A 20,653-nucleotide genomic window follows, 5' to 3' on the forward strand; every position below is an offset into this window, starting at 1 on the left:
CAGCGTAGTGGTGGGGGTCAGGTGGGGGTGCCATGCCGAGCCAGGGAATGACGGTTCCCAGTGGGGAAGGAGCCCAGGCAAGCCCTGCGTTCGGAGCTCACCGGCTGCTGATTCGCCAAAGCCCTGCCAGCTACACCTGCTCAGCCTGCAGTTCCCAGCAGGGAACAGCCCAGGCAAGCCGTGCATTCATAGCTTCCCCAGTGGGGCCAAGAGAGCAGCCATCAGCCAGGGAAGGGTAGCTCCCAGCGGGGAGGAGACCAGGCCATGGGGTCATCTGCTCAAGCAGCCCACCACCCACCACCATCACCCTGCCTTCACCGGCTGCTGGTCCAAGAAGCCTGCACGGGCAGGCAGGGAGGGAAGCCCCGGCTTACCTTTCTCTGCTTCCTTTGGAGTGACCGCCAGGATCTCCTCTTCACGTCTTTTGGCACGCGTGCCTGTTGCTGGTTTTTGCACCTGCATGCGTGCCAGAAACCAGACCAGCTGGCCAGTGTGGATGGGCACTTTGGAAACAGGAAGATCATCTTCCTGGAGGGCGCATGCGCAATGGGCGGCTGCTCTTCTGGTTTCTGGCCTGCCGGAACCTGGAAGAGCAATGGGTGAGGGCTCGGCGTGCCTGGAGAAATGGCTTCGCGTGCTACTTGTGGCACGCGTGCCATAGGTTCGCCAACATGGTCATAGAGTATGCCTGATTTTAATTGTGATGCTTCTGACAAGAATAAACCAACCAACCTCAGGATGAGAACTCAGCTTAACCAAAGAGGGTATAAATAAAGCTTAGTTCCATTAAGTGAGTGCTTCTCCTGAGAAAAGAAATGAGAGAAATGTCAGCTATCCGAAAGGTGCTTTTTCAAAAGACTTTGTTTTGCCTTGAAGACGTTTCGCCTCTCATCCAAGAAGCTGCTTCAGTTCTGACTGAGGAGGCTTCTTAGAAGAAAAAGCAAGACATTGTCAAGGAAAAACCAGAAAGTCCAGTTGCCTTTTGAAAAAGCACCTTTGGGACAACCATGACCTGGACCAGGGATCTCCAACCTTGGCAACTTTAAGCCTGGCGGACTTCAACTCCCAGAATTCCACAGCCAGCAAAGCTGGGGAATTCTGGGAGTTGAAGTCCGCCAGGCTTAAAGCTGCCAAGGTTGGAGACCCCTGACCTGGACGACTTCCACATATTGGAGGAAGGGGAGAATTGACAGAAGTCATCATTCAGTCCGTGTTGCCCAAAGGAAAGGGAGCTCTGTTTGGGTTTTGTTTCCCCTGTGCATAAAAGGAATTCTTTTGTCCCAGATAAGTCAGAAGAATCCCAAAGGTTACCCATAAACCTGTGTAAAGTATTGGAACAGGACAACTCCATGCTAAATGCAGGGCCGACCCTGCCGGGATTTCTTTGGTTTACTTCCATTCACCCTCATTTATCTTTTTTCCTTCAGAAGGGCCACAGTGGAAACCGAAACCGGAAAATCCCACATTACAACCAAGAGAATTTAGATCTAGTAAGTGAGACTGCACACACACACACACACACACACACACACACACACACACGGTTGTAAGTGGAGGACTACCTATATTGGCTCTTGTAAAGACAGTTTGACAAGTACAAATACAGGTAGTCCTCCACTTACAACAGTTCGTTTAGTGACTGTTCAAAGTTACAACGGCACTGGGGGGAAAAAAGGGACTTATGTCCGCTTTTCACAGTTACGACTTTTTCAGCATCCCCATGGTCACGTGATCAAAATTCGGTTGCTTGGCAACAGTCCCATACTGATGGCCATTGCCAAGGTCATGTGATCACCTTTTCCGACTTTCTGACAAGCAGAATCAATGGGGAAGCCACATTCAATTCACGACCCTGTTAACAACTTGGCAACCGCAGCAGTTCAGTTAACAGCTGCGGCAAGAAATGTCGTAGAATGGGGCAAAACTCACTTTGCAAAGGTCTTGCTTAATCACAGAAATTTTGGGATCAATTGTGATCGTAAGTCGAGCACTACCTGTATATTTCCCTGCAGACATATTAAGTAGTCTTATGAAAGCAAAGTTACACTATACACTTCTTTGGTTCTGCAACCTGTCGTCACTTGCAGGTTTTTTTTCAGAGTCTCACAAATACTGTCCAAAAGAGAGAAGAGTGGGGAGGGAGGGAGAGTGTTTTGGGGTGCTGTATAAGGTGATTTATGCTTTTCTGAAAGGGCTCTAAGGGGTGTGATGACCCAGTGGTTAAAGATGTGAGCTTGTCAGATGGAAAGCTGACAGCCCGGGTTCGAGATCCTAACACCATGTCATGGGTGTGAGCTCCTATTACTTGCCCCAGCTCCTGCCCACTTAGCAGTTTAAAAGCATGCAAATGTGAATAGATAAATAGGTACCACTTTGATGGGAAGGTAACAGGGTTCTTTGTGCCTCTGCGTATAGTCATGCTTGGCCACATGACCCCGGAAATGTGTTTGGACAATGCTGGCTCCCTGGGCGAGGAAACATACATTAGTTTGCCTCCCTGGGCGAGGAAACATACATTAGTTTGCTTTGCTGGCTGAGGGACTCTGGGAGTTGAAGTCCACAAGTCTTAAAGGGACCAAGGTTGGAGACCCCTGTCCTAGAGTCAGAGACCACTGGACAGGGAAACCTTTACCTTTAAAGAGGCCAGTGTCAGGGTTCCAAGTAACATACCCAACGGAATCAAAATTCCAAGGCAGGCGTATTCCTCAATGTATAGACTTATTAGGCATGTCGTATTGGCACGTCTGGGGAAATCCAACTCTAAACCCCTCCCCCTTGGGTCCCCCCCCCAGTTAAAAGTAAAGTTTTCTTTCCCCTGCCCATGCAGTCCATCACAAGGTCCAATCAGGTCACAGTCCAAGGGTCAGTTGGTCTCAGATCCCACCTGCTTGCACATGGTGGGAAAGTCCTTTGTTCTCAGAGGAAAGAATTTCATTTTGGCTACAATCCGCCAGCTGCCTCTACCTCCCTCCCTCCCATTCCCACAGCTCGACTCATCTCCGCTGTGGCAGCCCTGAAGGTTCCAGGGAAAAATGGCTTCAGGGCTGACAGCTATAGAGGAAGAAGTTCCTTCAAAGGGGAGAAATTCTCTGCCAGACTCTTTCTGGAAGTGTTCGCACACATGTACTTTGTTGAGATCTTGTAAGCCCCCCTAACTTTCTACCTGTGTTTTCCAGATAGGGCCTGCTAGGGCATACAAGACACACCTGGTCTAGTAGAGCAGAGAAATAATAACACAAGGATCACTTTCAAATGAGTGAAATCCTGAGGAACGTCAAGTTCTGGAATTCACAGAGACCCAATGAATTTAAACTGCGGGGAGAATTTTATTGGTTGCCATGTAAATTTGCTCACTCTCGTACTCAAATCATCCCCATTTACTACATCCTTCTCAACAAAGCTACCACAAACTAGATAGAGGACCCCTCCTATCCCCCAAATACCTCGGTTTGTTGATTCACAACTACAGTAATGAGATTGATGGAATTGCCTTGTGCTCAGCAGTTCTCTGCTTCTGGCAACATTCCTCCTTTGTTCCTTGTTTCCTTCTTACCTACCTCCTCAGAGGAATCCTTTTGATAAGATTCCTGGCTTTTGTCATCTTTGTTTATGTTCCTTTAGGTAATCCCGGCACTTTTGTACTCCCATTGAAGACACCCGTGGTGGAAGAGGTATGCCCAGGAGCTGCAGGAAAAACTAGTGAGTATTTAGAGCAAATCTTAGTGATGGATATGCTTTGCACATGGTGAGTTTTCGAGATCAGAGCAGGTGGCAGGAGTCCCCGGTGGAGCATTTAGCTTTCTGTCTGAAGGACGCTGTTCTTTAGCTTTCTCGTAAGGAAGAGACGGAGCTTCCCTCATCGGTCCATTAAATGTTGGAACTTTATGTATCATTACAACCATTGCATGTGATAAAACAGCAGCTAGTGATGAGCACTGGGCATTTTGTTACTTACGATAATCCTCCATCTCTTGATTCTTCTCCACAACTCTGTGAGACAGTCTAGGTCTAGGACAGCTACCAGGGGTGTCAAACTCGTGGCCCATGGGCCAGATGCCTCACGCGTAGGCCACACCCACCCCAGCTCTGCGAATGGGAAAAATGTCAACAAACATCATGTGACAGCAATGTGTCATTGCGAGTTTGACACCCCTGGTCTAAACAAACAGCAACTCTCCCCAAAGCAGTCAAGCTGAGCTAGGATTTTGGATTACTTCACTGTAACTGACACATACGTTTTATCACACAAGTTATTTACCTTTTGTTATTTATCAATTAATATGGCCACTTACCTATCCAAAGTAATTCAAAATGGAACATGCCGTTAAAGCCAAAAGAAACCAAATTGATGTCCTTTTCAACATTTGTCCAATATTAACACACACACACATTTCAGTATCATTCCTTCACATCTTGCCGTATGCAGATCTCTCTTGCTTTAGTTTCATCCCTAATACTTTTTATCACATTTATTTTTAATTCCATTCACTTGGATAGAAGCTGTTTTCCAGTCCTTTTCATCTCTTTCCAAAACACTTTGCTTACATGATTCAGCAAAGTGTTTTCTTCCCTCTGTTAATCTTAACTGTTCCTCTCTATTGCTGATTGTATTTTTGCAACTGTCCTTTGCTTCTCTGTTTTTCTCCATGTTTTGCAGCTAATGTTCCCTAATACACAATTTGTCTCACCTCATAGCTTTCTTCACCTAATTTTTTTTCATACGATACTTCCTGTTAACATCACTCTGCACGCTGTAATATATTGTAATTCATTTCATATAAAATCTTTGCTCATTCTATAGGTATCCAGAGTCAGTGGGATGCAGGTAATAATTGTGTTACCTCACAAGTCTCAAGATTACAGTAGAAATCCTAGCTTGCATAGAAAGCTAAAAATGAACTTGGAATAAAACTGGGTTGTGCTTGCACTTGTGGTAAATGTGTCAAAATTGACTGGCATTCTTCTTTTCCATGTAGATATCACTAGTATAACTGCTTTTTTTCCCCTTGTTGCAAAATCTCTTGGGCTGGCTTTTGACTTGATTCTGGCCTCTCTATTTTTCCAAAAGTCTTAGCTTATTATTGGATCCCTGCTTTCTACTATCTACGCATTCCAAATAATCAATTCGTTTATATAGCATTTGATTTTTTTGTTTCAGTAATCCTGTTGAAATTTAAGTAAATTTACTGGTGTGGTAGCAGTAATTTCCACATAGCTAAAACAAATTAGAATAGAATAGAATTTTTATTGGCCAAGTGTGATTGGACACACAAGGAATTTGTGTGTCCAGATTATTGGGATAATCAAGTTCAAATTGCTAACGCTTTTTAAAACTTCAGTAAATCCTAATAAGAGCTAGCCAGAGGATCTCTTGCTTGCCCATTCTGAGAGAGTTGCTTGTCTTGTTCCCAAATAACTAAATTGGACACATCTTTTTTCATTTCAGGGCAGAGAAGTCGGCCTGCCAAGCGGCGTAAGTTCAGTCTTTTAACCAATCTTGTCACTTTCCGCCTGCCAATGAACTCCACTGATTAAAATTTGAGGAATAGCTGCCTCTGATGAAATTTCAGGAAGTTCATCAGGGCATTTGTTGACATGAAGTAGAAATAATTGTGCTGTGGTCTGGTCATGAGAAAATTGCACCTGTGGCTTGAATCCTATGCAGATACTTTTTCTTTGTGCAATTAGATACGTTCGTTTGCTACCGCTGCCTTTCAGTTGTGTCTATCAATTTAATGTACTCCATACATTTTCAGCGGCAAGATTTAGTCTAATATATTTGGGTTCTCAGCTTTTAGAAATGTAGTGCATCTCAAAACAGCATTCTAAATGTTTAAGGGTGTAATGGTTACGTAGGCCTTCTTAAAATCACAAATATTTATTAGCGGCCTTGGTGTAAAGGCTGATAATGAATATTTCTCTCACCATCTATTCTTTACAGATGTTAAGTTATTGGTTTCTTGTAAAGGATCTCACAGTTTCTAGAGAAAATGCTATATTTTTGTATTCCCCCTCAATCGCTTTCATTCCACAGGGCAAGAGATCTAACAATAGCAATAGCACTTTGACTTATATACCGCTTCACAGTGCTCTACAGCCCTCTCTTAAGCGGTTTACAGAGTCAGCATATTGCCCCCAATAATCTGGCTCCTCATTTTACCAACCTCAGAAGGATGGAAGGCTGAGTCAACCTTGAGCCGGTCAGGATCGAACTGCTGGCAGTCGGCAGAATTAGCCTGCAATACTGCAATCTAACCACTGTATCGCCACAGCGCCTAATGAGTTCTAGTGAGATTAGTGCTGAAACAGACTAATTAATAATGGTAAATGCTTACTGCAAGCTTCCCAGGAGAATGTTAAAGCCAAGAAAGCTTAAGCTCACAGACTTAGTTGAATTGAGATTAGATGGAATTGTTGAGATCATCAGAAAAAGTCTTTTAAAAAGAAGCCTTTTAAAAAGCATTCTTGTTGGAAAGGCGGATTAGTGGTGGTGTCATGAACAATAGGCAAGAGTGACTTCACTTAGGACCATTGTGCATGTTTGCTACTTTTCAGTAGGAAATTTTCATACATTATAGTTCTGGCTTGTAATAATGATTGTGGCAACCCTACCTCTGCTTTCCTTTAAACAGGATTCTTCTAGGCTCTAGAAATCCATAATTTAGAGTTCAGAGCTATAGAATAGAATAGAATAGAATAGAATAGAATAGAATAGAATAGAATAGAATAGAATAGAATAGAATTTTTTAATTGGCCAAGTGTGATTGGACACACAAGGAATTTGTGTGCATATGCTCTCAGTGTACATAAAAGAAAAGATATGTTCGTCAAGAATTCTAAGGTATAACATTTAAAGATAGTCATAGCCTACAAATAAGCAATCAGGAAACAACATCAATATAAATCGTAAGGATACAAGCAACAAAGTTATAGTCATGCAGTCATAAGTGGAAGGAGATGGATGATGGGAGCAAAATAGCAATAGCACTTAAGACTTATATACCGCTTCATAGTTCTTTAGAGCACTATGTGCCGTACAGTGCTTTACAGCACCTCTCTAAGCAGTTTACAGAGTCAGCCTATTGCCCCCAACAATCTGGGTCCTCATTTTACTGACCTCGGAAGGATGGAAGGCTGAGTCAGCCTTGAGCCTGGTGAGATTTGAACTGCTGAACTGCAACTAGCAGTCAGCTGAAGTAGCCTACAGTACTGCTGTCGTGTCCCACTCCTCCGCTGACGGCCAGGTCAGGGAAATCCGAATCAGGCTTGCTCTGCAGCTCTGCCCAGAGTCCTAGCAAAGTCCTCAGAGCAGGCAGGAGACCAGAAAGTGACTTCAGCAAGATAAGTTCGACTTTGCCTGACTCAGAGACTGCCAGAAAGCAGATCCTTTATATAGGCCATGGGGTGTGGCTCCATGACTCAGCACTCATTAAGGCCTGCCCCTCCCTTCCTTCTGTTGCCTCCGCCTATCCAGTCTTCTGATGCGAGGGTCACTCCAATCAGCAGCTGTTGGAAATAAACTTTCCTCAGGCTCACATGCTAAGTGGAAGGAGATGGGTGATGGGAGCAAAATAGCAATAGCACTTAAGACTTATATACCGCTTCATAGTTCTTTACAGCACTATGTGCCGTACAGTGCTTTACAGCACCTCTCTAAGCAGTTTACAGAGTCAGCCTATTGCCCCCAACAATCTGGGTCCTCATTTTACTGACCTCGGAAGGATGGAAGGCTGAGTCAACCTTGAGCCTGGTGAGATTTGAACTGCTGAACTGCAACTAGCAGTCAGCTGAAGTAGCCTACAGTACTGCTGTCGTGTCCCACTCCTCCGCTGACGGCCAGGTCAGGGAAATCCGAATCAGGCTTGCTCTGCAGCTCTGCCCAGAGTCCTAGCAAAGTCCTCAGAGCAGGCAGGAGACCAGAAAGTGACTTCAGCAAGATAAGTTCGACTTTGCCTGACTCAGAGACTGCCAGAAAGCAGATCCTTTATATAGGCCATGGGGTGTGGCTCCATGACTCAGCACTCATTAAGGCCTGCCCCTCCCTTCCTTCTGTTGCCTCCGCCTATCCAGTCTTCTGATGCGAGGTCACTCCAATCAGCAGCTGTTGAAATAAACTTTCCTCAGGCTCACATGCTGTGGAGGAGGGAGGGTCTAGCTGCTCCGTTTGCCTGGGCATGGAGCCAGGGCTGGGGCCGGGGGGTGCTCCCTCCTCTGCAGCCTGCTTGGGCATGGAGCCAGGGCTGGGGCCGGGAGATGCCCCCTCCTCAGCCTGTCTGGGCATGGAGCCAGGGCTGGGGCCGGGAGGACATTCTTCAGCGTTCGGAAGCAGATAAGCAGACCCCTGCTGCGGTGAGAGCGGGCAAGACACAACAACTGCACTCTAACCACCGCGCCACCTCCGCTCTAGAAAGCTAGAGTCTTGTATGTCTCACCATACTAAGGCTGTCCTCTACTGCCAGCTGTTGGAAATCTTGGATTGTCTGATGTGTAAATGCAAAATCTCTTACCACAACTTTGTGGCCATGGAAGCATGAAGACCAAACGGAAGCCGAAGGGACTTCCACTCCTGAAATGCTATTGACCACCAGATCTGAAAGGAGCTGGAGTGTGGATTATATTCAGCGGCTGGTTCAGAATAACAACAGAAGAGGATATTTGTAGCTCAGGATTAAACTGAGATCCTTGGTACTCGAATTAGAAATTATTCCACCAATTGACATGGCAGTGGGGAACAAAATGGAGGACAGATTGTTCTGAACCATGGGGCCCTTGGTGTTCTCTGAGCGTGATTGTTTTTTTACAGACTAGGCAATGAAATGGAGTTTATTCTCTGTTTAGACACATATACAATAACTCATGTCTGTTGCTGCTTCTGGTTTGCTGATGGGTTTACCCATCAGATTAAATCACATGTAATCAACCACATATGGAATGGTGAACTAAAACTATATGTCAGCAACTAGTACGAATTTTTGCCAGTCTTGTAGTATAAAACTTGGCAGTCTTCTCTTTTCAATGTAATATGCTTAATAAGTTTTAATGAGTTTGTAAAGATGGATCTTTTTATCTTGTTTGGTAACTATAGCGGAAAGTCCCAAGCGGAGAGCACAAAGCTGCAGCAAAATGGAGACAAAGAGTGAAACAATAACCGTTGATACTATTTTAACAAAACCAAGAGAGGAGCTTCTGGAATGTAAGTAACTAGTGTGGTGTAAATTTTGAAAATGATGGAACAGTAATAATAATTATAGCTAACATTCGTTCTGAGAAAACATTACTAAAACAAAACCACCCAGCATAAAATAGAGCATATAAAATGATCGGCCTCTAGCTTTATAGAGGGTTGCTCCAAACTTTAACCAGTTAAGATTAAAGATCAGGTGGAAGGTTAAGGCTTTTACCTTTTAAGACTGATAAGCTCAAAAAATACCCTCCAAAATTAGCACACCATTATAATCTCACCAGTCATGTTTCCGACTGCTGTCCTATTTCTTTAGGTAATGCTACAGTATGTTGAAAAAGAATAATTTGCAGAAGGAACAGTAATAAGTCCTTTCTTCTAATATTTAAAAGGTTCATTGAATGTCAGCTTATATTGACGGCATTGACTTGAGAAGTCACTGCTGATTGGATTACAGGTAATCCTCCATTTACAACATTTTATTTAGTGACCATTCAAAGTTGAAAAAAGTGACTTATGACCATTTTTCACACTAAGACCATTGCAGCATCCCCATGGTCACGTGATCAAAATTCAGATGCTTGGCAATTAACTCATCTTCGTGACAGTTGCAGTGTTCCAGAATCACATGATCACCTTTTGCAATTTTCTGACAAGCAAAATCAATGGGGAAGCCAGATTCACTTAGCAACCCACTTAAGTGCTGCAGTTAGTGATTCGCTTAACAACTGTGGCAATAAAGAATGTTAAGTGGGGCAAAACTCACTTGAACAGCAGAAAGTTTGGGCTCCACTGTGGTCATAGGTTGAAGACCCCCTTTATTATGACTGTGGTTTTAGTGGATAGCTCCTCTTATGTATCCATAACTACTTATAGTGTCAAAATATAATAAGAATTCTCAAATGAATGAAATGGTTTCAAGATCCTTTCTTTTTATCTTGTTGATAAATGATCTGGAGCTAGACATGAACAGGAAAATGTTTTTGTTGTCACTAAGTTATTTAGGATGAATACACCCAAAACAAAAGTTTCTGGTTTTATCTTCATATTCACTTTTGAGATTCTTCTGTATTAAGATATGAATCCTACTCCAGTCATTTCTTTGCTTTGTCTCACATGTCCACCATATGTTCCTTCTTTACTTTTACATTTCCAACATTCATTTGAAATACCTTTATACGTTCTTGACAACTTAACCTTGTGTTAAATACCAATGATACATCATCTTATCAAAAAATTCTTTGAAGTTTTAATTTATTGTAAATGTTAAACCTTTCATCCGCATATTCTCACACTGTTCTAGCATGATGTTGTATCCAAAGTTCTTTGCCCACTGAATCATGCAGTGCTTTCCATACTCATTCTCCAAATTCAAGTTGAATAACAATTTATAAACTTTAGCAACAATATGTTTATGACTACCAATTCTTTTCCAGGTTTCTTGCTGTTGTCTGATTTCTCTTCTGATTGTATTTGTTCCTAGTTGCTACACAATTTACTCTGGATCGCCACAGTGCTCATAAAAATATTGTAATACTGGAGAAATGTACCAAGATGTCTGTCACGGAAACGGTACAGGATTACAAACAGCACCCTCAGCGATTTTTAAGCTTCTCCCAAGTGGTTTCTTTCCAGTGTTTCAAGAAGGGAATCCATTACTGGGAAGCTGACCTGGAGAACAACAGCTTCTGTGCTGTCGGCATCTGTTATGGTAGCATCCCAAGAAAGGGGCCGAAAAGCCGCCTAGGACGCAATAATAGCTCCTGGTGCATTGAATGGGTCAATAATAAGGTCTCAGCTTGGCACAATGATAAAGACACATCTCTGCCCAGCAGCAAAGCAACGAAGATTGGTGTCCTTCTAAATTATGATGGGGGTTTTGTTATTTTCTTTGGTGTCACCGAGAAAAAAATCTTCCCGCTTTATAAATTCAAAATAGAATTCACGGAAGCTGTCTATGCTGCATTCTGGGTGTTTTCTAATGGAGCCACCATTTCACTCTGCCAGCTGAGGTCATAACAGGCTGTGCAAAATGGCTTTGATTCCCCCACAAAGGCATGTACCCACACGCTATGATCTTGCCTTTCCACAGGTTCTCCTCTTGAATGAAGTTACAAAAAATGTTTTAAGCTCTGTGCTTGCTTTTTGGAAAATTCTGGGGTTCTTTGATCAATATTTCAGTCCACTAACCGAGTGGCAAACTCAATGGGGAAACTTGCCTAGAGGGTTTTTAGTGGACCAAATCTATCAGGCTTACTGTTTGTCTCATACCTCTGAGGTCTAAGCCATAATGAGATATGAGTATATAAAGGTCTTCTTGGAACAGAAGCTTCCTTCATTTCATCTCATGCTCTACTATAGAATAAGAAATGCAGAAAATAAAATTCATGCATTTTCAGTGACCCAGTTGTTAACTTCCGCACAGGCTGCACTGTTAACAGCTTTGATTTGCTTCTCTTTGGGGTGAGCACTCCTCACTTTTCATGGCCTGAAAATTTCAGTGGTGCTCTCTTAACCTGCATAGAATTTGCTACCACATTTGGCTGTATGAGCAGTGAGCTCTAAAGGTCTCATTTTTCAGATTACTGAAAACAAGTCTGTGCTGGGAGACGATGAATCTTTTCCATTCTTCTACCAAACACCATGGAAAAAAGGGAAAGTGGTACTTTGCTACTTGGAGGAAAAGTGATAATAAAAAGACAGTATTTTCATTTGTGGAGCTCCTTTTTAAGACCCTGTTCCATGGATTTCTTTTCCTTCCTACCCTCTTTTCAGATGCTCTGAATATGTGGGAAAGGCCATTTTGTGCCATTTGATAAAACAGTTCTTCAGAATTATATTTACTTAAGCTATGTACTTAATTATATGTTCCTCAATAACTGTCGAATAGCTTTGGACAACGTTCTTCAGGCAAGTTAGGCCATGAATATCCTTGGCCATGCTTGCCGAGAGGAAGTGGTTTAAAAAGATGGTCATCTGCTTAACCCATCTATCCATGTTGAACATAGTTCTTTGATCAAGGTTGATTAAGATGATGATGTATGTTCCTGTTCCTTGAAGGGCTACGTACCTTCACAATGATGTTACCTTCACAATGATGTTCTAGTGGAAGATTAGGTATAATGTCTGCATCTAATCTTCTAGACTTTGTTCCGCTTGCCACTGCTTGAGGTAATTAGATTACTCTTAATTCCCTGGATGCTATTCACTGAGCATAGCCTTTGATCACATTTGGTGGTGGAACCATGTGTTGAAGATCATTTAAAGGACTTCCATTAAGTGTACAAAACCATTCAGGGTGCCATCTTTAATTTCTGTCTGGAAGCTTCCCAACTGGCATTTCAACTTCAGTATGTCTTCTGTTTTCTTTTTAAAAAATGAGCAGTAGACTGGGACGATCCACAGAAATTGGAAGGGAATGGTTTAGGAAACCCAGTTTTAGACTTCTGATCGTTTTCATCCTTGGACAGGGGAGGCACCTAGTGGCACATGGTTCTGAGAATTGCACATCTGAGCCATTGAGTACTTTGCTAAGCTTCCTCCTTCATTAGAGGTATTCTAATTGGCATTAAGAAGGATCCATAACACGAATGTAGTGGCTTATGGCACTGTCAGTTTTCAGAAATACTTCTGCTAAAAAGTGGAAGGAGGTATCCATATGATAGAAGTAAATAAACTACAGTTTTGGCAAATCTAGATTTCTGCAGGACGTAATTTGAGATAAAAGGGCAGTCTGACTGTAGCATTCTGATTCAGTTGTAGGTTTATGATCGAGTAAAGGACCCAGTCTCAGGATACCACTTGTTTTCTAAGTATGTCTTTTATGCCATATTATTTGATTTTGAGAAATGTTTTAAAAGTTAAATTACGGCGGCATTAGGGAAAAGGTGCTCTGGAAGTTACTGAAGTGGAATGGACCACTACAAAAAAATAAAATGAATATTATCCATTCCTTACGGTAACATGGGAAAAAAGGCTAAGTAGTGATACAAGGTACAAAGCAAAAATAAGAACAGAAGAGTTCGATGAAGGAAAGACAATTTATATTGAGATCTTAGCTATAAGAAGAGGGAAAAACATGGCATGAGAACCTGTGGCTTCTTCTGCAATGTAACACGTTTCTTGAAGGGAATGTGTGTATACTAGGATTGTACTTCAGAGCCTTGCATAGTTTCATGTTTCTCTTCATGAAAATGAGCTTCCTGGCTTTGGGGGTTTTTTTTGGTTCTTGAGAGTGTGTGCTCCCATAGGAAGTATCAATGAAGCATTCTTTTAACAAATCAACACTTAGATTTAGACACTTATTTGTAATTTTTTTTAAAAAAACCACAAATCCTAAGACAGCGTGTATCCAGTCTCTTGTTATCCAAATTCTGTGTGGTTAGCATTCACTGTGGTGTCTTTGCTGGTATCTAAATGTCTTTAGGTTGTGGTTACAGTAGGTGACTCTAATTAATATTGAAGTCTTAATGATTATACTGGAATCACCTAATCGATCTTGAACTATCTCTGGGATCCTTTAAGAATCTCTTTAGATAGTTTGTTTTTTTCTTTAACATATTTATCCAGGCACAATATTGTCCTTTGGCTAAAAGTTGATTCTTAGCCTTTGTTTCTTGTGTTACAAACCAGGCTTCTTTCTGATCAGCCCCAAATAATGTTTTATCTTATGGCAAGTCAGCTCTTGGGATAATGTCAGTGGGTAGAATCGAAGCTTAGTGAAGCATGTTACTTTTCCCCGGGTTTTAACAGAAGATAGCCAAATCTCATGCTTTCGCTTTGAAATTGTGTGTTGTTTGGTTCTGTATCTCCAGTGATCATATTTGTATTATTACATCATTAACTCGCTATGTATCCTGTGGCTTAATATTTTTTGCTAAGCTTTTTGGAGATACAGGCGATGTATCTATCACAAGCAATTTTCACAATAACAAAACTTTGGGGAAATGGTTTCTGTGGGACCTTTGTAGAAAATTGTTCAGCTTGCTATATTATGGTGTGTTATCGTGACAGTAACATATACAGATTTATGAGGCAGTTTGTGTTTTTATTTTGCACTGTAAGAAAAAAAAACTTTTGTAGTTTGCATTAACAAATTGTAGCCTCAAAATCTCAAGATAGTGAAGCTGTTATTTCTGCTGAAGTCTTTACCTTGCTTAATTAAGAATCAGCCTGTTGTCTCCCTAACTTTTTAAAGTTAATGCGATGAATCTCATTGCCTGTCTTTTAATGAATAAGTACTTGTTAAATTAAAATTAATAAAGTTTATCATGGTTTATCATGGAGTGGTGTTTCTGCTAAACTCATACCTGGTGCTTCTGAGTAGAAAGGTTTCCACGAATGAAACAGACATTCCAAAATATATTGATGTAGTTGAAAGGAATGGAACCCAGTAAAGTACACATGAAAATAAACATGTCGCAGCAATATAGGAGGTAAAGCTTTCATTCCAAGTAAATGTAGTTGAGCGGAAACTCTTCAAAAACTGATAGTTTCCCACAAATAAACCTTTCTAGGATTCAAGTATATCACAGAAGCAAAAATATTACTTGGAAGCAAAAATCTCCAGCCAAACTAAATTGAATTGTTTGAAGAAGTTTAAACCCTTCAAAAACAGATTCCCAATCTTTGCTGCCTATTTGGGAACCATCTTTGTCTTTCAAAATCATCTAGCCCAGGGGTGTCAAACTCAAATTTTGTTGAGTGCCATATCAGGGCTGTGATTGACCTGAGGCGGGGGATGGGGGCTGACTGGGTGGCTGTGGTCAACTGGGTGGGTGTGGCCAGTTTGATGGCATTCCGGAAATCGCTGACATGTTTCCTCTTCACATTGGGTAGACTGGGCCAAAGCCATGCTGACCCGATGTTTCCTCTTTGTATTGGGTAGACTGGGCTGTATTGACGTGGGCTGGCCCCTTACATTTTCCAGGATGGAAATGTACCACATCACAGGCTGGATCTGACCCGTGGACATGTTTGACACCCCTGATCTAGCCGGTTTCTCTGCCATTTCCTTCTTAACCATCCTGATCTCTTCCTTTCTCTTCTGGGTTCACAGGAATAGCTGTTCCTTCTCAAACAATTGGGATTTAAGCCTCTGGTCACTGATGGCCTCCCATTCACTGTCTGTGTCACTTCGACTTTTGTTAGCAGGCCAATTAAAAAGTTCAAGACAGCAATTTGTGACTCCTCAGCCAAGTAGAATTGTGGGAAAAAAGTATTTTATAAGTCAATTAACTGGAGCCTCTTGAAGGCCCTCATCATTCCCCTTTATTGTCATGGGCCTGCAGGAGCTTGCTTCCCAAGTTTTTCTCAGATGCTGTTCATTTTAAATAATGGATTTATTGAGGCTCCTTATCGGACTTTGTGTGAGAGACACATTTATCTATATTCTTTTACAGTGTAACCATCCATTTACCATAAAATATAGGCAATTCTATGAATAACTCCTACCCGAAAGGTTGTGAAAAGGGGGAACTGCCATTAAAATAAAGACACCCGTTAACTGAGTTTGAAAATCCTTTTTTTCACAGTTCTAATTGGCTGAGCAGGATTCACAAACTGAAAGTAATATATTCATTGGTTTATTACATTTATACACTGTCCATCGTAGGGATTCATGATTCCAACATGATTCAAAAATCCCTACATGGCTGCATCCCAAGAAGTTAAGCAATCCTATTAGGAATGCCATAAGCCCGTGATGGCAAACCTACACAAGCTCAGCTCCCTGATTTTGAGCCTTCTGGGCCCACCAGAAGTAGGGAAACAGGTTGTTTCCTGCCTCCAGAGGGCTATGGGTGGGGGGGTGGGGGGAGCCTGTTTTTCTCTCACCTGACTCTGGAGGCCCTCCAGAGGCCAGAAATGGCCCATTTGTCAACTTCTGGTGGGACTGGAAGGCCCGTTTTTTGCTGTCCCCAGCCTCCAGAACCTCTCTAGGAGTCTGGGGAGGGTAAAAACGGCCTTTCCCACCCCTACCCTGGAGGTCCTCCGGAGGCCGAAAATGGCCTGTTCATCAACTTCCAGTCCCACTAAAACGTATTCTGAATGTATGTGAAAGCCTTGATTGACCAAACCTACAATGGATGAGAAATCAATATATCCATGGGCCTTTCTGGTGACCTCAGACACGATTGTTTCCTTTCCATGTTCACGTTTCTTGCCTTTAATTTATTTGGCTTACTACTTTTTTTTCTGTACCCAGGATAACATCTCAAAAGGAACTAATTTGATATATCTGTATTAGAGCATTTCAACTTTATTTATATTATATGTTTATCCCATGCAACTCTTTTTAAATACGAAGGGAACAGAAGTTAACAAATTCCTGCAGCAGCTTCACAACGACAATACGCTTTCTTCTGTTTATGCAGGAAGCAGAGAGGTCACATCACCTTCTACATAAAAATATGATCATCTTGATAATCTTGTGAAAAAATGATATAGCTCAGCTACAGTGGAAAATGCGCCGATTGTGTGACAACCTGTTTCTACACCACGGAAGCCTCCAGCAAAGCTGGCTGGGGAATTCTGGAAGTTGAAGGCCACCAGGCTTAAAGTTGCCAAGGTTGGAGACCCCTGATCTAGTAATTCTGGCTAGTATTTGCTTTTTTCTTTTTAAAGCCAGAGTTCCTGCCATGGACTGTCATTTTTTAAGGTTTGGTGGGAAAGTTTGCATTACAGAGGGAGACCTCTGACATTACTTGCATTAAGTTCTAGTACGGCACAATCTGCTTAGTCCTGGAGCAAAGGGTGAGGATTCAGGTTTTAAAAAGGAAAAATAGGGAAATACTAATGCTATAGCCCCCCTCCCCCGCCTCCTCTTTTCTGGCAGATTGAGAAAGTCTTAGGAGGTTCTGAAATCAAGAGGTTTTGTTAGAGAAGGAAGACAGAACCATCTTGCAAGACTAAGCCTACTCAAAATCCTAGTGAGTTATTTATTTATTTATTTATTTATTTATTTATTTATTATTTATTAATCATACTTTTATACCGCACCATCTCCCGTAGGACTCAGGGCGGTTCACAGGTATATTAAAAGACAATATAATAAATAAGCATTAAAAACCCAATTAAAACTAAATATTATCATAGCCAAATCACTAAAAACGGTAAAACTGGTTAAAAACCCATTAAAATTTAGCTAAAACATTTTATTCTTAGGCTAGTCCAGCGCGCTGAAATAATAAAGTCTTCAGTTCACGTCTGAAGGTCCGGAGGTCGGGGAGTTGTCGTAATCCCGGAGGAAGCTCGTTCCACAGGGCTGGTGCCGCCACAGAGAAGGCCCTCCCCCTGGGGGTCGCCAACCTACATTGTTTGGTCGACGGCACCCTGAGGAGGCCCACTCTGTGGGGCCTTGCAGGTCGTTGGGAGGCAATGGGCGGCAGAAGGCGGTCTCGAAGGTATCCCGGTCCTAAGCCATGGAGTGCTTTAAAGATGGTAACCAAAACCTTGAATTGCACCCGGAAGGCTACCGGTAGCCAGTGTAGACCGCGCAGGATGGGTGTTATATGGGAGCAACGCGGTGCTCCCTCTATCACCCGCGCGGCCGCATTCTGGACTAACTGGAGCCTCCGGGTGCTCTTCAAGGGGAGCCCCATGTAGAGAGCATTGCAATAGTCCAGGCGGGAAGTGACGAGGGCATGAGTGACTAAGTTGCGCACTCCCTCCCTGGGGGTCAGTACTTCCTCCCCCACAGTCAGCGATGGTGTAAGCTGACTGTACCGGGACGCCGGAACCCACAGCCACTCTGTCTTGGAAGGGTTGAGTCGGAGCCTGTTCCTCCCCATCCAGACCCGCACGGACCCGCACGGCTTTGTTGGGGTGGTTCGGGGTGGAAATGTACAGCTGAGTATCATCAGCATACAGATGATAATCCACCCCGAAACTACGGATAACCTCACCCAGCGGCTTCATATAGATGTTGAACAGGAGAGGCGAGAGAACAGACCCCTGAGGCACCCCACAAGTGAGGCGCCTTGGGGTCGACCTCTGCCCCCCTGCCAACACCGTCTGTGAACAGTCAGAGAGATAGGAGGAGAACCACCGATAAACGGTGCCTCCCACCCCCAATCCCTCCAACCGTCGCAGCAGGATACCATGGTCGATGGTATCAAAAGCCGTCGAGAGATCTAATAGAACCAGGACAGAGGAACAACCCCTGTCCCGGGCTCTCCAGAGGTCATCCACCAACACGACCAAAGCTGTCTCGGTGCTGTATCCGGGTCTGAAACCGGACTGGAACGGGTCCAGATATCCTCCAGGTGTTGAGGAAGCTGATATGCCACCACACTCTCAACAACCTTCGCCAAGAAGCGAAGGTTGGACACTGGACGGTAGTTCGCTAAAACAGCCGGGTCCAGGGAGGGCTTCTTGAGGAGGGGCCTCACCACCGCCTCTTTCAAAGCGGCGGGGAAAACACCCTCCAACAAAGAAGTGTTGGTAACTCCCTGGAGCCAGCGTCGTGTAACCTCCCGTGTTGTGACCCAGGTTCCTGGACCCGGACTCCTGGACTCGGATGTTTCAGAAAGTGAGGGAGAAGACCTGGCCAGCCCTGCTTCTCTTGAGCCCTTTCCCTCCCTGGCACCCACTCAAAGGGAGGAGGAGGGGCCGGCAAAGCCTGATTCCATGGAGCCTCCTTCTGATTTGGCAACGCCCCAAGAACAGTTTTGGAGTGATGCAAGGTTACGTAGGCGTGATCGGCGTGCGCAGCAGCGGAAGAGTTGGGACAAAGCCAAGTCATAATTGTCATGCAGTGACATCTGCAGAGACTATAAATAGGAGGCGGGACTTCCTGGTTTTTTGTCTTGGACAAAGCAATGAATTTGCGGGCAAACTGTATCAATGGAGGAAGAATATATTCGTGAGTAATTCTGGCCTTATCTATAATTTCCTCGTTATCTCCAGAACCTTGGCAGGCCCGTGGGTAGGCGTGGCCAGGACATTTATATATATGTAAATAAATCAGAAAAGGAGGCCTCTGACTGACTCTTTGCTGGGAGTATTGGGGGAAGGGAAACAGAACATTTTGTCCAAGACCTGACTAAAACATCTTCCACCAAAGATGGACCAGCAGCAGGTACAGCAGCAGTTACAGCAGCTACAAGCGGCTAATCAACAGCTCCAGCAGCAAGTGGCTCACTTGGCAGGCCAACTTGCTGCCAGGAATGTGCCTGCAGCCCCCCATCCTCCCACTCCTCCTCCTCGCCGCAGTGCCCGATAACCGTGCGGATAAGTTTTCTGGGCAGCCTGAGATGTTCCCGACCTTCTTGGGACAGTGCCAGCTCTACATGGCTATGAGGCCAGAGGATTTCCCAGGCGACCGGGCTAAGGTGGCCTTCGTGATTAACCTTCTTTCCGGCTCGGCTGCTCGATGGGCCACGCCCTCTTGCTCCAGGACAGCCCCTGCTGGCGGACCAACAGCGTTTTGGCAGCACCTCGCACCATGTACGAGGACCCGTTCGAATGCTGACGGCAACCAGGCGCCTTAAGGAACTCCGTCAAGGGAAACGCCCCTGCAGGAGTACATCGCCAAATTTCGTCTTTTGTGCCAGGACTCTGACTGGAATGATGCAGCGCTGGTGGGCGCGTTCAGGAGGGACTCTCAGAGGAATTGCAAGATGAGCTGGCCCGGGTGGAGGCGCGCGGACCCTCGACAACTTGGTGCCCTTTGTCTCCGCCTCGATGCCCGTCTGCAACGGCGACCATCCCGTCGCACCCCGGGACCCTCCGTCGACATCTGCACCCCACTTCCTGCACCACCAGCACCCAGGTCGCCCCGTTTTGTAACCGCTGCGGAAGAGCCCATGGAGTTGGGAGCGGCCAGACCTCGCCTGACAGCCCAGGAGGCGGAACCGGGCGCCAAGGGGATTGTGCCTGTACTGTGGGGAGCCCGGCCCCTTCGCCGCTTCTTGCCCGAGAAAGCGAAGTGGGGCACGCACGCCGGTCCCCGAATCACAGCGTGACCAATCGGGAAACGGAGCAGGCCCGACCTCGGGGAAACCCTAGGTCGGGCACGTACTAAGCCCCCACTGGACATTGCGGAAGTAGACTCTGGGCCCCCTCGGCATCTGATTCTGGACACACGGATATGGTTGGGGAACCAGTCGGACGGGCTCCAGGCGCATGCACTGGTGGACTCAGGGGCCACAACAAACTTTATGGACCAGGACTTTGTGACCCAGTTTGCGGTCCCCGTGGTTCCAGTGGACCCTCCGATGCGGGTAGAGACAATTGATGGACGAGAACTGGTGTCCGGCCCCATTAAATTTGCCACCCAGCCTTTGCGCCTGGCTATCGGGGACCATGAGGAGGCGATCCAGTTTTATGTCACGGCGGACCTTCATTTTCCCTTGGTCCTTGGGTTGGCTTGGCTTCGGACCCACGATCCTCAGGTGGCCTGGTCGCGAACGCCATCTCTTTCCGAGTCTGCAGTGCGTCGATCACATCCGCCACACCTGTGCCGGCCAGAAC

At 44.5% G+C, this 20,653-nt stretch overlaps 1 protein-coding gene across 3 annotated transcripts in view; it reads left to right on the forward strand.

Annotated features, from left to right (window-relative positions):
* The window catches only part of TRIM25 (tripartite motif containing 25), a 28,813-nt gene extending 14,355 nt beyond the window's left edge, over positions 1 to 14,458 (forward strand). For 2 of the 3 annotated variants that reach the window (XM_058169431.1, XM_058169432.1), the window contains 5 exons: positions 1,428 to 1,490; positions 3,622 to 3,699; positions 5,447 to 5,473; positions 9,086 to 9,193; positions 10,665 to 14,458. In XM_058169431.1, the coding sequence (XP_058025414.1) occupies positions 1,428 to 1,490; positions 3,622 to 3,699; positions 5,447 to 5,473; positions 9,086 to 9,193; positions 10,665 to 11,200 (812 nt within the window). In that variant the 3' untranslated portion in view covers positions 11,201 to 14,458. The remainder of the gene's footprint in view (positions 1 to 1,427; positions 1,491 to 3,621; positions 3,700 to 5,446; positions 5,474 to 9,085; positions 9,194 to 10,664) is intronic. The other variant, XM_058169433.1, reaches the window with a different exon arrangement.
* Positions 14,459 to 20,653: the final 6,195 nt, after the last annotated feature.

The sequence above is a fragment of the Ahaetulla prasina genome, chromosome 2 (assembly GCF_028640845.1).
Source record: "Ahaetulla prasina isolate Xishuangbanna chromosome 2, ASM2864084v1, whole genome shotgun sequence".
Taxonomy (NCBI): Eukaryota; Metazoa; Chordata; class Lepidosauria; order Squamata; family Colubridae; genus Ahaetulla; species Ahaetulla prasina.